The 16574-nt window shown below is 40.3% G+C and overlaps 1 protein-coding gene across 6 annotated transcripts in view; it reads right to left on the bottom strand.

The window, feature by feature from the left end:
• The window catches only part of LOC109865862 (CSC1-like protein 2), a 96471-nt gene that overhangs the window by 63319 nt on the left and 16578 nt on the right, over window positions 1–16574 (bottom strand). For 5 of the 6 annotated variants that reach the window (XM_031799661.1, XM_031799662.1, XM_031799660.1 and 2 more), the window contains 4 exons: window positions 14382–14461; window positions 8289–8327; window positions 6368–6458; window positions 5179–5216 (listed from right to left, as the gene is read on the bottom strand). In XM_031799661.1, coding sequence (XP_031655521.1) covers window positions 5179–5216; window positions 6368–6458; window positions 8289–8327; window positions 14382–14461 — 248 coding nt within the window. The remainder of the gene's footprint in view (window positions 1–5178; window positions 5217–6367; window positions 6459–8288; window positions 8328–14381; window positions 14462–16574) is intronic. The other variant, XM_020454341.2, reaches the window with a different exon arrangement.

Raw genomic sequence — 16574 nt, forward strand, 5'->3', positions numbered from 1 at the left:
AACTATTTACATAATGCATAGTTTTATTCTCAACTTCTTAGTTATCCAAATGCCCAGATATTTGGGCACCATCCAAGGAGTCATTGTTGAGCGCTCTAGAAAACAACATATACTTTGTTTTTCCCCTATTTAATACAAATGTCGGGTGAATTTATGTTTTTTGTAAGACAATGAAAGCAGTCTGTAGGTCAGATAGAGCCTGGTCCATGGTGGAGGGGAATAAAATAGACAACAGTAATATACCCATACAGGTGCAGTTTACAGTTATTCACAGACAAACCAATATTGTTCATGTAGATAGTAAAAAGTACTGCACCAATAATAGGCCCATCAATAGATACACATTGTGTTAGATCTGTCAAGTAGTTTTTAAAGGAAAGGTTCATATATTTTGAATGTTATATTGTTTCTGTGCATTTCTGTTCTATCGATTTCCTGAGTTTCATGTGTACAGTTGAAGTCGGAAGTTTACATACACTTAGGTTGGAGTCATTAAAACCCGTTTTTCAACCACTCCACAACTTTCTTGTTAACAAACTAGTTTTGGCAGGTCGGTTAGGACATCTACTTTCTGCATGATAAGTAATTTGTCCAAAAATTGTTTACAGACAGATTACATCACTTATAATTCACTGTATCACAATTTCAGTGGGTCAGAAGTTCGCATACACTAAGTTGACTGTGCCTTTCAACAGCTTGGAAAATTCCAGAAAATGATGTCATGGCTTTAGAAGATTCTGATAGGCTAATTGACATAATTTGAGTCAATTGGAGGTGTACCTGTTGTTACGGTTTTCTTCCGTTGAAAGAGAGTCTTACCAAAATGCAGTGTGGTTAGTTCGATACATATTTAATGAAGAAAAAAACACGAACTATACAAAAACAATAAACGTAACGTGAAAACCGAAACAGCCTAATACTGGTGCAAACAACTACATGACAGACATAAGGACAGGAACAATCACCCACGAAACACAAAGAATATGGCTGCCTAAATATGGTTCCCAATCAGAGACAACGAGAATCACCTGCCTCTGATTAAGAACCGCCTCAGGCAACCATAGACTTTGCTAGAACACCCCACTAAGCCACAATCCCAAAACCTACGAAAAACCCCAATACACAAACACACCACAAAATAAACCCATGTCACACCCTGGCCTGACCAAATAAATAAAACACAAAATACTAAGACCAGGGCGTGACACCTGTGGATGTATTACAAGGTCTACCTTCAAACTCACTGCCTCTTTGCTTGACAAAAATCAAAAGGAATCAGCCAAGAACAAAAAATAAATAATTGTAGAGCAATTTCCAAATGCATGAAGGTACCACGTTAATCTGTACAAACAATAGTATGCAAGTATAAACACCATGGGAACACGCAGCCGTCATACCGCTCAGGAAGGAAATGCGTTCTGTTTCCTAGAGAGGAACGTACTTTGATACGAAAAGTGCAAATCAATCCCAGATCAACAGCACAGGACTTTGTGAAGACGCTGGAAGAAACCGGTACAAAATATCTATATCCACAATAAAACGAGTCCAATATCGACATAACCTGAAAGGCCGATCAGCAAGGAAGAAGCCACTGCTCCAAAACCGCCATAAAATAGCCCTACTACAGTTTGCAACTGCACATGGGGACAAAGATTGTACTCTTTGGAGAAATGCCCTCTGGTCTGGTGAAACAAAAATAGAACTGTTTGGCCATAATGTCCATCGTTATGTTTGGAGGAAAAAGGGGGGGGCTTGCAAGCCAAAGAACACCATCCCAACCGTGAAGCACGGGGGTGGCAGCATCATGTTGTGGGGGTGCTTTGCTGCAGGAGGGACTGGTGCACATCACAAAATAGATTGCGTCATGAGGAAAGAAAATTATGTGAATATATTGAAGCAACTGGGTCTTCCAAATGGACAATGACCCCAAGCATACTTCCAAAGTTGTGGAAAAATGGCTTAAGGACAACAAAGTCAAGGTATTGGAGTGGCCATCACAAAGCCCTGACCTCAATCCCATAGGAAATTTGTGGGCAGAACTGAAAAAGCGTGTGCGAGCAGGGAGGCCTACAATCGTGACTCAGTTACACAAGCTCTGTCAGGAGGATTGGGACAAAGTTCAACCAACTTATTGTGAGGGTTGATAATATGTTTTGCTTGCTATTCAGATTTTGTTTAAGCTGAAGCTATAATAAAAGTGTGCAAGATATTGTGTGACTAGCTGAAGACTGTGGCTAACCTTGGGTGTGGGCAGTTATCACGAGTTGTTGTGGACACATACAGAACATAGTCTGTCTCTCTCCTATTATTCTGACATTTCACATTCTAAAAATAAAGTGGTGATCCTAACTGACGTAAGACAGGGACATTTTATGAGGATTAAATGTCAGGAATTGTTAAAAACAGTTTAAATGTACATGGCTAAGATGTATGTAAACTTCCGACTTCAACTGTATCTGAGTTATTGGCGTTCAAGCAGACAGAAAGCCATCGGATATGACGTAGCACTGTGATTAAGTCGCTCTCACTACACTGGAAGTTAATAGGAATATGATATTTAGATTGCAAAAATGTCTATCGTACATGTCAGATTTCAATAATGGCCGATGTCATAACTCGGGAGGATGTTTCCTCTCGAATGAGCCATTGATTATATTTTTGTGATATTCCTACCTCGAGAAATGTGTAATTTAACAGTGGGTCTAGGAAATTTTTCCTGTTTGTCTTCCTCTTAAGTCCAGGGTGCATTGCATGGTTCCGTAGCTAGAGATATTTACAGAAAGGAGATAGGAATCCAATGAATGAAGAACTTATAAAACCCCACCTAGCAGACTGTCCACAAATCGCATTCACGTTGTCATGCTGCGTCACGCGGTTGCTAAACTAATCATCAGGCAATCCCTTCTCAAAGTCAGTGTATATGTCTATTTTCAATGAAAGCACGCAACGTCACGTATCCAAAAGGTATACGATGTTACAGATAGCAAGTTAATTATCGCATGTTTTTTTTTTAAATATTGTACTTATCTTTGAGGAAATTGGTGCTAATGTTGGGTTTGAGCTGGCGCTCAACAGACTCACATTCACTCCTTACAGGAGAGCGCTCCTTCTCCCAGAATCGCGAAGAATGCACCGCGCTGCCCATTGACGTAGCATGGGCAACGTTTCCCATCTCCTCAAAAGTACACTGCTCAAAAAAATAAAGGGAACACTTAAACAACACAATGTAACTCCAAGTCAATCACACTTCTGTGAAATCAAACTGTCCACTTAGGAAGCAACACTGATTGACAATACATTTCACATGCTGTTGTGCAAATGGAATGGAACAGGTGGAAATTATAGGCAATTAGCAAGACACCCCCAATAAAGGAGTGGTTCTGCAGGTGGTGACCACAGAACACTTCTCAGTTCCTATGCTTCCTGGCTGATGTTTTGGTCACTTTTGAATGCTGCCGGTGCTTTCACTCTAATGGTAGCATGAGACGGAGTCTACAACCCACACAAGTGGCTCAGGTAGTGCAGCTCATCCAGGATGGACCATCAATGCGAGCTGTGGCAAGAAGGTTTGCTGTGTCTGTCAGCGTAGTATCCAGAGCATGGAGGCGCTACCAGGAGACAGGCCAGTACATCAAGAGACGTGGAGGAGGCCGTAGGAGGGCAACAACCCAGCAGCAGGACCGTTACCTCCGCCTTTGTGCAAGGAGGAGCAGGAGCACTGCCAGAGCCCTGCAAAATGAACTCCAGCAGGTAGGTACCGAGATGAGATCCTCAGACCCCTTGTGAGACCATATGCTGTTGCGGTTGGCGCTGGGTTCCTCCTAATACAAGACAATGCTAGACCTCATGTGGCTGGAGTGTGTCAGCAGTTCCTGCAAGAGGAAGGCATTGATGCTATGGACTGGCCCGCCCGTTCCCCAGACCTGAATCCAATTGAGCACATCTGGGACATCATGTCTCGCTCCATCCACCAACGCCATGTTGCACCACAGACTGTCCAGGAGTTGGCAGATGCTTTAGTCCAGGTCTGGGAGGAGATCCCTCAGGAGACCATCCGCCACTTCAACAGGAGAGTGCCCAGGCGTTGTAGGGAGGTCATACAGGCACGTGGAGGCCACACACACACACTACTGAGCCTCATTTTGACTTGTTTTAAGGACATTACATCAAAGTTGGATCAGCCTGTAGTGTGGTTTTCCACTTTAATTTTGTGTGACTCCAAATCCAGACCTCCATGGGTTGATAAATTTGATTTTCATTGATCATTTTTGCGTGATTTTGTTGTCAGCACATTCATCTATGTAAAAAAAAAGAAGTATTTAATAAGAATATTTCATTCATTCAGATCTAGGATGTGTTATTTTAGTGTTCACTTTATTTTTTTGAGCAGTGTATATCAGCCGTTGCGAATTGATCTGCAGGTTGAACATGGTGAGATTGTAGACTTGTTTGTTTAGGCGATTTTACACTGAACTAGCTACTTTACATGCCGATATCGTCTTTGGTTTCATTGCGTGTAGCTATGTTTGCTAGCTAGCTACCTAGCCCGCCAGCCAACCATAGAGTCGACTTGAGCTGCAACAGATTTCCACAACAACGGTCCATGTTGCTACCAACCTTACAGATAACGCCAAAATGAAACATTTGTTCACAAAAATATTTTGTTCTAACATAGTGTTATTTAACACTGTAAATTAAAGGAATGAGTGGTTTTGGCTGGATGTGTTATTTAAACCAATTGCAAGTGGCATGACCTAAGCCAATTGAAGTTAGCCTCTGAATCAGCAGGGAATGATCAACAGTGTAAAATGCTTTGGAAAGGTCTAGAAAGGCAGCAGCACAATGTCTCTTATCCATACAATTTACTACATGAGATGCAGCAGAGATGGTGCCATGTCCTGGTCTAAAACCAGACTGATGAACAATCTGGATACATTTCATAGATAAGAAAGAGTGTAGCTGAGAATTCATCAGGGATGCAATACTTTTTCTAGGCAAGAATGTTTTGAAATAGGAACAAACAGTGATAAATAACTATCGCCCTATCAGAGGTGGCCTTTAGCACAGTAGCAGAGCTATTCATTTGGTTGCACATTTTGTGGCAACATTGACGTGCATCATCTCTGGCTTTTTCCCAATCAAATATTTACATAGAACATTGATAACAGACCCACTTACTTTATTCTGAAGATGGCAGTTAACCAGGAACAGAAGCCCTGCAGTGTAGACATGCAAAATGAAAAATCAGACATTTGAAAAATATGCAGTTGAAAACATTTGTCACCAGTCACATTTTCAACACATGAAGATTTAAAAAATGAAATTCCACACAATCAAATAATTTGACAGTGTGATGCGTTATAAAATGTTTTGTTTTTAGGCCCCAATTCAATCAATTGCAGATAAATAAACACAAAGCTGGTTTATGCTCTGATACAGGTTTATGCTGTATCAGAGGTGTTTAAATCCAACATAGCAACATGCTATTCTCATGGTCATTTGACATTGAATGTTAATGTGAAACCTAAATTCAAAACACAGTGTAAACATTCTGAATTAAACTATGGTGTTACATTATCTGCAATTTATTTCATTGGGGCCCAAGTACTGTATGACCAGAGAGGGCAATAAAGAAGGGACTGTCTGGGGTAAAGCCAACCTGATCTGGACGGCTATAGCGGTAGCCCAATCGTGATGTGAGTTTTAGTGAACAGACAGGGAGAGAGGAGGAAGAGCCTTAGCCTACCAGCTGGGATTAAAAGGCTAGGAGATAGAAAGATAACATGGACCTGAATTGACCTACTAGGGTAATTACAGTGCTACGTATGACTCAGGGATATGGTATGGAGTTGCATAGAATGTTCTTGGGGGACATTGGCGTGTGGATAACTGACCGGTTTAGCTTATATTTCTGTAGTAGTCACAAGTTGTTTGGACTAAAGGAAAACGTCTGTTCCACACACTGGGGCATTTTGCCTTAAGGATATTAATTCAAACTATCACCATATATGAATCACCATATCTAATATTGTGTGGCATTAGTTGGAAGTCAAGAGTGATAGAGATAAGTCTCCCTTATTATAAAACATCTATGTACTGTATCTATAAGGGGTGGGTAGTCTTCATCAGGAGTCACTAAGTGGAAATCTGTCTGGTGGACAGGACCCACACTATACCCTCCCCCACCTGACTCCACCCACATCCAAGGCTGGCAGCCAACGGCTTTACAGTCCTTTGCTTGTCCTGCATTATTTAACAGGGATGGGAGGCAAAGCCAAATGGAGTTGTTTAAAGAGCTGCACGTGTGACTAGTAGGAGACAACCTCAGTGGTGGGGAGACATTCGGAGGGAGGAAGGGATTTCTCACGTTATCCCGTTGATCGAGGTCGACAGAGCTGGAGACTGAAGTGAGACGTTCATAGCGGTCTGGCGCTTCAGAATGCAGAGCTGAGGCAACGCTGGAAACAGAGGACAAGTGTCAAAGAACACGGCAGGACCGGGTTCTGCAACTATTAAGTTTGTTAATTTATGGTTTGAAACAGAATGGAAATGAGGCTAGACGGATTTCTTCACAATTAAAATTAACAGTAGTCACAGCTAATGGGGTCGATTCCATTTCAATTCCATCAATTCAGAAAGTAAACAGAAAATTGGAATTGGAATGTCAGTTTACAACATTTAAATGGAATTGACCCCAACCCACATCTTTCACTACTGCACATTTATCATAAATAAATGCCCTTTTATTAAATGAACCCATAATAGTTCCTCAAATGTCCATAGAACCATGCCATTCTGTGTATATTTTATAGTCAGTTTGATAAACTCCATCTCTCTGAGGGTCTAACATGATACATTCAAGATCCCATCATCCTAGGCGGAATTACTGGCCAATCAAGCATTGCGGAGTTGGCACGCACTGTTAAACTGTTAATTTAGTCACATGATGTAATCCTATATTTTTTACTGTAGATACTATGCACTAACAAAATCACAGAACATTTCACTTGAACTCCCCACTCCAAGGCAAACATCAAGAAGGCTTCTACGTGAATGACATAATAGATGCCCAGCTCCACGAGTTCAACTTAGCTACACAAACGTCAAACTCGTGGGGCTGGATAGATGTCTAGATAATGGTTTGTGCCATGAACGGTGAAAAATATGATTGGAACCATTTCCCTGTCTGACTGCTAGGTTTTATGGGTATTATGACACCTCCACTGTGGGGTTCTACAGCCTAGGTGATTGTGATTAAGGGGGAAAAAATACACTATTAGTGTGGTGCCTGGCCTCAACAACAACATCAATCCATCATTTCTTGAAGGGTAGGATTTGTTTTGACATATTTCAGAAGCCAGTTAGCGATTTTGAATAGGGCCCAAAGTCCACAAATAGATTGTGTTTTAGCTGCAGCACTGGGTGTAATATTGTAATCTCCCACCCTTATATCCTACAACAGAAGATCTACCACAGTCCAACAGTACACTTAGTCCAATGACAACATGTACAGATATGGGGGCAGTATACATTTCTCTGTCAGGGCAGAAGACCACATTCCACTTTCTAGCTGGATTCCAATCTGAAAACACTCCTGTCCTCTGCCTTTATTGAGGGGGAAGGGATGATTTTTTGGGACTGAGAACCCAGCCCGTTGAGAACTTTGCTTCTTGTGGTCTAATAAAAAAGGGTTCACAAGGATTCACAAAGACGCCAGAGCAAGAGGGCCTAGGGAAGTTAACATCCACACGGATGCACCTTTTACCTTGTATTATTTGCTCTCAGTGTGTCATAGTTACCCTTTTTCTCTTCTCCGACTATGTTATATTCAAAATGTGTAAAAAGGAAGCATGCATGTCAAAAGATTCATATGTTAGGTGACAGTCAAAGCACCATGGTGGAAGTAAACAGTATGGTTAATAACACACAAGGCACTTATGGTGAGTTAACAAAAGTCAGAGTCGACACCCAATAAAAATCCACAGCAAAAAGCAGTGACGGAGCCCTCACACCAAACCATCTGGCTTGTTAATAAGATAGATACACATACACCTTTCTCACACACACACACACCAACCCACCCCAATTGGGGTGGATTCCAGTCCATTCTGGAATTGGATTGCAAGCATGCGCACACCTATCCGAAATGGAAAAAGAGAGAGAGAGTGTTAGTGCACCAGTTAGCAGGACAACAAGTACAGTTAGGGCTGTAAAAGCAACCAGGGAAGAGAGAAGACAACATTGGAAAACAAGGATATGAACAAAAACGTGTTTTAAAAAAAACATACTATTCCCGCTCCTCCAATCCGCTGAAACACTTCTTCGATCTTCACAGTGAAACAAAAAGAGGAAAAATTAGCATAATTGTCATGAATTGGAGTACACGTTTACTTCATTAAGGTTAGTCCTGGATAGAAATCCTGAAGTATCAACAAATTGGATGTTACAATATATCGAAGCAGGAGAGGTTTATTAGAGCCATAGGAAGGTGTCACCCCCCCATCCCCTCACCGCACAAGGACATACAACCACCGGTGACACCTGCCTCGTCGCAGCTCTGAAAGAGAGCCCATGAAAGCAAGAAAACAGCTGTGTGTGTTGAGCGATTAACAAAAAATGTGGACCCGGTTTACAACTCATTGACCAACGTAAAAAAAAATATACATCTCAAATCACAAATCAAATCCAGCACCAACTGTGGGAAGTTGGCGTTTAACAGGCAAATATTCAATATAGTTTTAGTGCAGAAAATGTGGTAATTAAGTACAATAACCACAACCCACTGCCTGCAGCTGCCTCTTCTTGCCTTGTCAGACACGGAGACATCTAGGCGCAGGAGCAGTTAACATAGCATTAGGTGCTTGCCTCTCTTTTCCGCCCAAAATGTGTTTGCTTGTCGAGCTGTGTTGATGCGTGAGCCAGGTGGTGGAGAGTTGCTACAGCGCTGAGCAGTATGCAACCATACGGCCGACGCAGGCGTCGACTCCACTTCTGTCGGCAGCGTAATTTTTGGGAAAGCTGGGAAACTTATTTTGGCTATGATCTGGCAGAAATTCGCCCATAGGTTGATGCAATTCATCGACTGACCAGGGGAACAAGACCACACACAGACCACATGAGAGGAAGTAAAGTTGTGAATTAATTAATTGATAGGCAGTAAAATGGGCAGTCACTGCCATCATGGGGCTTTCATTAGCTAATTGTTTTATTCTGGGTAGTAAAAAATCTAACCAAACTATTTTTCGAAAACAGAACAGAAACCAACTTCAAAAAGCATGAATCACTCAGCACTAGTGTGTGTGTTTGTGTGTAGGGAGTGACACGAGAGAAGGAGAGCAAGCAGGACAGACAAGAAAACAGGAAGTATGTGGCGCAAAAGAGATTGTCTAGTCAGTTGTGGGACTACAGCAGGAAACGGTTTGCCCATATCTCTCTGTCCTGGACAGAACTATTTCAGAAAGGCAAAAGACACATAGCACTTATAAAGCTCGTACATCATATCCATAAGTAGACCCAGGTCACTTTAAAATAACCAAATAAGTCTTCAACTATTATTGTACTTTAAAAAAGGGGCCATTCAGGATTGGTACACAGTAAATCAAGGAGACTTGAAATCACAGTGTTAAAATAGTTTGGGTTAAATTAACTCTACTTGAGTTATCTTAACTGGCAGAGTGATACGCTCTCTGGAGTTAGTTGGGACAGAGTACTTTTAACTCAATTAAGAGTAACCAGAGAGAGAGAGTTAAATCTATGGAATATCCACAAATGTGGGAGGGGCCTCTGTCATATTTCCCAGCATGCTCTGTTGCGGGAAGATTTTTTTTTTATATATATATATATATATATATATATATATATATATATATATATATATATATATATATATATATATATATATATATATATATATAGTTTATTTTAATATCTGTCATTTTGCATGTACATTGATTGTTTACGATCATGTTTTTTTAACTTTCTGCTCGGACAGGCCTGAGTGAAATTGCTGGATATCTTCCCTTGAGTTGGATTACAACAGGGATTGGATATCACTTTGCTAGTTACCATAATGTGACACATTAAGATGTTGCAAATAAGGCATCACCCTTACACTTCAGTAGCAGTAGTAAACTGATAGAGAAATGTACACTGGTGGAGTTCTGTGTTTTGAATTAACAGTCAAGTGTAAAATTGCAAGAGTTGACTAAAATCACAAAAAAAAAAAAGAGTAATCAACTCTGAGTTGGATTTTTACTCTATTAGTTTAATACATTATAATGAAAAACAGCCTGGCATCAAAGACTCGACGTAACATAGTAAATGTAAAGCGGAGACACTCATTAGTATACGTTACATTTGGTACGATTACAAAAAGACAGAAGGTTATTTAAAACCCTTTACACACGTGAGAATTGGCCTATTTGGATAGGGCGTAATTAAAATGTTTCTTACTGAAGAAATATGAAAAGCATATATATATATATATATATATATATATATATATATATATATATATATATATATATATATATATATATATATATAAGAAATTGAAAGGGAACAGTTTGGATATTATGGGGAAATGATTAGGTCAAAATTGAGGACACAGCAGTTAATGTTAATTCTAAGTCCATTTTACATTTCACTGTATTTGTTGAAATTAAATCTGAAAATACTCCGGATACATTCAGTAACAACATATTATTCGTGGAAAATGTGGGGTAGGTGCAACACATTACAAAACAATGACAAGGGTTTGAGTGAGAGGACTAACTTGTGGCCACAAACCTCTACAAATTGTGCACAGTTCCTAAGCCATTTCGATGCAGTTTTATGACTCAAAGAAGAGTCTTCAACTATAAAGTTTTTTTTTTTTGGGGGGGGGTGGGGTTCTTCTAGCTGTGCCAGTGAGGAACTAGAGAAAGGACACTTGTAGTTGGCTTGGTTTGGCACACAACCCTGCATCCCCCATCACAATTACTGTTGTGATGGTTACTGTACAGTCACTGTATTCCAATTTAGGCGGTTATCAGTGCCAAAATCTGCTATTTTCAACCTATGATCTGCTATTTTCTCTGCAACTGCAGAGAGTTGCAAAGTACACTGCTCAAACAAATAAAGGGAACACTAAAATAACACATCCTAGATCTGATTGAATGAAATATTCTTATTAAATACTTTTTTCTTTACATAGTTGAATGTGCTGAGAACAAAATCATACAAAAATTATCAATGGAAATCAAATTTATCAACCCATGGAGGTCTGGATTTGGAGTGAAACTCAAAATTAAAGTGGAAAACCACACTACAGGCTGATCCAACTTTGAGGTAATGTCCTTAAAACAAGTCAAAATGAGGCTCAGTAGTGTGTGTGGCCTCCATGTGCCTGTATGACCTCCCTACAATGCCTGGGCACTCTCCTGATGAGGTCCCGAATGGTCTCCTGAGGGATCTCCTCCCAGACCTGGACTAAAGCATCCGCCAACTCCTGGACAGTCTGTGGTGCAACGTGGCGTTGGTGGATGGAGCGAGACATGATGTCCCAGATGTGCTCAATTGGATTCAGGTCTGGGGAACGGGCGGGCCAGTCCATAGCATCAATGCCTTCCTCTTGCAGGAACTGCTGACACACTCCAGCCACATGAGGTCTAGCATTGTCTTGTATTAGGAGGAACCCAGCGCCAACCGCAACAGCATATGGTCTCACAAGGGGTCTGAGGATCTCATCTCGGTACCTAATGGCAGTCAGGCTACCTCTGGCGAGCACATGGAGGGAACACCATCCCAACCATGAAGCACGGGGGTGGCAGCATCATGTTGTGGGGGTGCTTTACTGCAGGAGGGACTGGTGCACTTCACAAAATAAATGGCATCATGAGGAAAGAAACTTATGTGGATATATCGAAGCAACATCAAGACATCAGTCAGGAAGTTAAAGCTTGGTCGTAAATGGGTCTTCCAAATGGACAATGACCCCAAGCATACTTCCAATGTTGTGGCAAAATGGCTTAAGGACAACAAAGTCAAGGTATTAGAGGGGCCATCACAAAGCCCTGACCTCAATCCTATAGAAAATCTGTGGGCAGAGTGAAAAACCATCTGCAAGCAAGGAGGCCTACAAACCTGACTCAGTTACACCAGCTCTGTCAGGAGGAATGAGCCGAAATTCACAGAACTTATTGTGGGAAGCTTGTGGAAGGCTACCCGAAACATTTGACCCAAGTTAAACAATTTAAAGGCAATGCTACCAAATATTAATTGAGTGTATGTACATTTCTGACCCACTGGGAATGTGATGAAAGAATTAAAAGCTGAAATAAATCATTCCCTCTACTATTATTGACATTTCACATTCTAAAAATAAAAGTGGTGATCCTAACTGACCTAAAACAGTATTTTTACTAGGATTAAATGTCAGGAATTATGAAAAACTGAGTTTAAATGTATTTGGCTAAGGTGTATGTAAACTTCCGATTTCAACTGTATGTGCATGTATGTCTCTGTATGGGGAAATAATGAGGTCCATATGAACAGAGGGACCATGATAAGGCCATGATAAGGCCCAGTTTTCAGAGGAACCACATGTCACCATGTTGGTCCTCCTAGTCCATCAGTGTAAAGGCACAGTGAGACGCTCCCAGAAAGCAGCTGACTAAGCGCTCCAGAATAGAGGGTGCTTAGTAAGATGCTCCATTGACTGTTGTTTGTAGGTATTTAATGTCAAAATTACAGCCTTAAAATAAGCTTGCCAACAGGGAGCCAGTTGAGAAGTACAGTTTGAAAAATGTGATCGCAGTGTAATGAGTTATAGCGGGAAAGTAGGGGTACTTTATAGTAAGTTTATGATTTCAATTAATCAGTAGGCATATAGCCATTTGTACATTAATATTATTAGTCAACTTGTTATTTCTCCTCTTAATTGCACTGCATCAGATCATGTGCATTCAAAGGTGATGGATTTGATACAGCATTAAAATACATTAAGTATGCTAACTAGTTATAAATTCTTTCCATATTTATTACCAACATACCCAAACCATAGATTAATCATAATTGATAAATAAGTATCCCATGGGGTTATGGTAATAAACTGGTGAAAAGAAGATTCCTTAAAGAGGATTGTTGTTTTCACTCAAAATCTCATGATACATGGCCCCATTCATTCTTTCCTTTACACGGATCTGTCGTCCTGGTCCCTTTGCAGAAAAACAGCCCAAAAGCATGATGTTTCCACACCCATGCTTCACAGTAGGTATGGTGTTCTTTGGATGCAACTCAGCATTCTTTGTCCTCCAAACACGACGAGTTGAGTTTTTACCAAAAAGTTATATTTTGGTTTCATCTGACCATATGACATTCTCCCAATTTTCTTCTGGATCATCCAAATGCTCTCTAGCAAACTTCAGACGGGCCTGGACATGTACTGGCTTAAGCAGGGGGACATGTCTGGCACTGCAGGATTTGAGTCCCTGGCGGCGTAGTGCGTTACTGATGGTAGGCTTTGTTACTTTGACCTGCAGAGAGCTGGGACCATTCACTACCGTGTGGTTCTGGGATTTTTGCTCATCGTCCTTGTGATCATTTTGACCCCACGGGGTGAGATCTTGCGTGGAGCCCCAGATCGAGGGAGATTATCAGTGGTCTTGTATGTCTTCCATTTCCTAATAATTGCTCCCACAGTTGATTTCTTCAAACCAAGCTGCTTACCTATTGCAGATTCAGTCTTCCCAGCCTGGTGCAGGTCTACAATTTTGTTTCTGGTGTCCTTTGACAGCTCTTTGGTCTTGGCCATAGTGGAGTTTGGAGTGTGACTGTTTGAGGTTGTGGACAGGTGTCTTTTATACTGATAACAAGTTCAAACAGGTGCCATTAATACAGGTAACGAGTGGAGGACAGAGGAGCCTCTTAAAGAAGAAGTTACAGGTCTGTGAGAGCCAGAAATCTTGCTTGTTTGTAGGTGACCAAATACTTATTTTCCACCATAATTTGCAAATATATTCATTAAAAATCCTACAATGTGATTTTCTGGATTTTCTTTTCTCATTGTGTCTGTCATAGGTGAATTGTACCTATGATGAAAATTACAGGCCTCTCTCATCTTTTTAAGTGGGAGAACTTGCACAATTGGTGGCTGACTAAATACTTTTTTGCCCCACTGTAAGTGACAGTGAAACAAGTCTCCCTGAATGACTTGCAAACCAATAATCCTGAAGGAAGAGGTAGGAAGGAATTGTGATGGGGTTACTAAAGGCACACGGTCATAATAGGCAAGTAATTCTCACAATTCAACAGACAAGAGCCAATGATCAGTAGGACTACACCAGGGCAGTGCGTGTGTGCTCACGCGAGTGTGATGTAACACCTCAGAGTCATTTGCCTACCTGTCAGCGTCTGTCACCAATGCCAAGCGTCCATAATCCCAGGCCACTTTCCGCAATATTGAGAAGACAAATAGAAGCACCTGAAAGCAGAGGAAAGTAATGCTATATGATTTACATCTTCATTGGTGTTTTTCAGGTGAAGCCGCAAGAACATATGTGTATCACTCAAATGTTGAAATGGATTTTTATAGCAATGTCACTGCTGTTCTAAAACAATGTTCTAAGACCAGTAAGCACTTACCGGGCTTCAAAATGATGGACACCCTTGATAAAGATTAACAATAATGACGGGAAAACATGTACAAATACCAAGCAATATTGTACGCTCCAAAAATTGGAAAGATTTCAAAACGTCTTGGGGTTATGATCTTTGACCCTCAAACTTTCTTACTCACATTCATGTAGAAGTTTTCAAAAACATATTCTATTCTTACTTACAATAAAAGTGACTCCAAAATGACAAATTATTTACCTTTTATTTCTACTGAGCACTAAATAATCTGAAACACAACCAAAAAAAAATAAAAACATAACTACTTTATTTAAAATCAAATCTTATTTGTCACATGCTCCAATCCGAATACAACAGGTTACCGTGAAATGCTTACTTACAAGCCCTTAACTCTTTCTTGAACTGCATTGCTGGTTAAGAAAATAAGTAAAAAATAAAAAAAGTAGCACAAAAATAAAGAGGCTAAATACCGAGTCAATGTGCGGGGGTACAGGTTAGTTGAGGTATTTTGTACATGTAGGTAGGGGTGAAGTGACTATGCATAGATAATAAATAGGGAGTAGCTGCAGTGTAAAAACAAAGGGAGAGGGGGTGTCAATGTAAATAGTCCGGGTGGCCATTTGATTAATTGTTCCGCATTCTTATGGCTTGGGGATAGAAGCTGTTAAGGAGCCTTTTGGTCCGAGACTTAAGAATATTTAGTGTCAACCCTACCTTCTTGAGGAAAAAAAATATTAAACGTTAAACAAGATCTTTCTCTGAGTAATTCTATAAAATATAATTTAACATTTTTTTTTGCAAACAACATAGCAATATTTGAAGGATGTATTTTATACAGTCATTATTTCTCAAGGGTGTCAATCATTTCAGACCCCAATTCATATGAGGTAAATGTAGTATGATTAGAGGATGACAATAAAAAGACGCAACATTGGTGCTTAATTCTAAAGGATAAAAAAAAGTAAAAGTAGAAAAAGGACGGCACTCACATTACTCAGTTTTCAGATTCCAAAAATGATTAAGTTTTGCATATTTATTTCACACTTTCCTTACGCTGACAAATACTGAGTAATGACATTAAATAAATTGACTAAACTATCTAGCCTTTCCATCTGTTCATCATGTTATGATATCATGTCCATGTTTGTATATTTTATTTAACCAGGAATAGACAGACTCTTGAGGTCAGAAACCTGTTTTGGGAAGGGGACCTGCTATATGCTATTTATGAGCATCAACGTGACATTGTCCTGAGAAACAAAATCCGTGAGAGACAGGGATCTTTGAGGGCACAGGCACACATTATGAAATTTGTGACCCTGTCATTTTGAATGAAAAAGCATTCTGGACACATCTATTTCATAGATGTACAGTTATTGACTTAAATTAGTCTGTCCACAACACTTTTTCCCCCCAATCTTCCTCTGTCCAGTGTCTGTTCTTTTCCCCATCTTAATCTTTTCTATTTATTGGCCAGTCTGAGATATGGGTTTTTTCTTTGCAACTCGGTCTAGAAGGCAAGCATCCCAGAGTTGCCTCTTCACTGTTGAGTTGAGACTGGTATTCACAGGTATTATTTAATGAAGCTGCCAGTTGAGGACTTGTGAGGTATCTGTTTCTCAAACTAGACACGAATGTACTTGTCCTCTTGCTCAGTTATGCACCGGGACCTCCCACTCTTTCTATTCTGGTTAGAGCCAGTTTGCGCTGTTCTGTGAAGGGAGTAGTACACAGCGTTGTACGAGATCTTCAGTTTCTTGGCAATTTCTCGCATGGAATAGCCTTCATTTCTCAGACCAAGAAGAGACTGATGAGTTTCAGAAGAAAGTGCTTTGTTTCTGGCCATTTTGTGCCTGTAATCGAACCCACAAATGCTGATGCTCCAGATACTCAACTAGTTTAAAGAAGGCCAGGTGTATTGTTTCTTCAAATCAGAACAGTTTTCAACTGTGCTAACATAA

The sequence above is a fragment of the Oncorhynchus kisutch genome, linkage group LG20 (assembly GCF_002021735.2).
Source record: "Oncorhynchus kisutch isolate 150728-3 linkage group LG20, Okis_V2, whole genome shotgun sequence".
Lineage (NCBI taxonomy): Eukaryota > Metazoa > Chordata > Actinopteri > Salmoniformes > Salmonidae > Oncorhynchus > Oncorhynchus kisutch.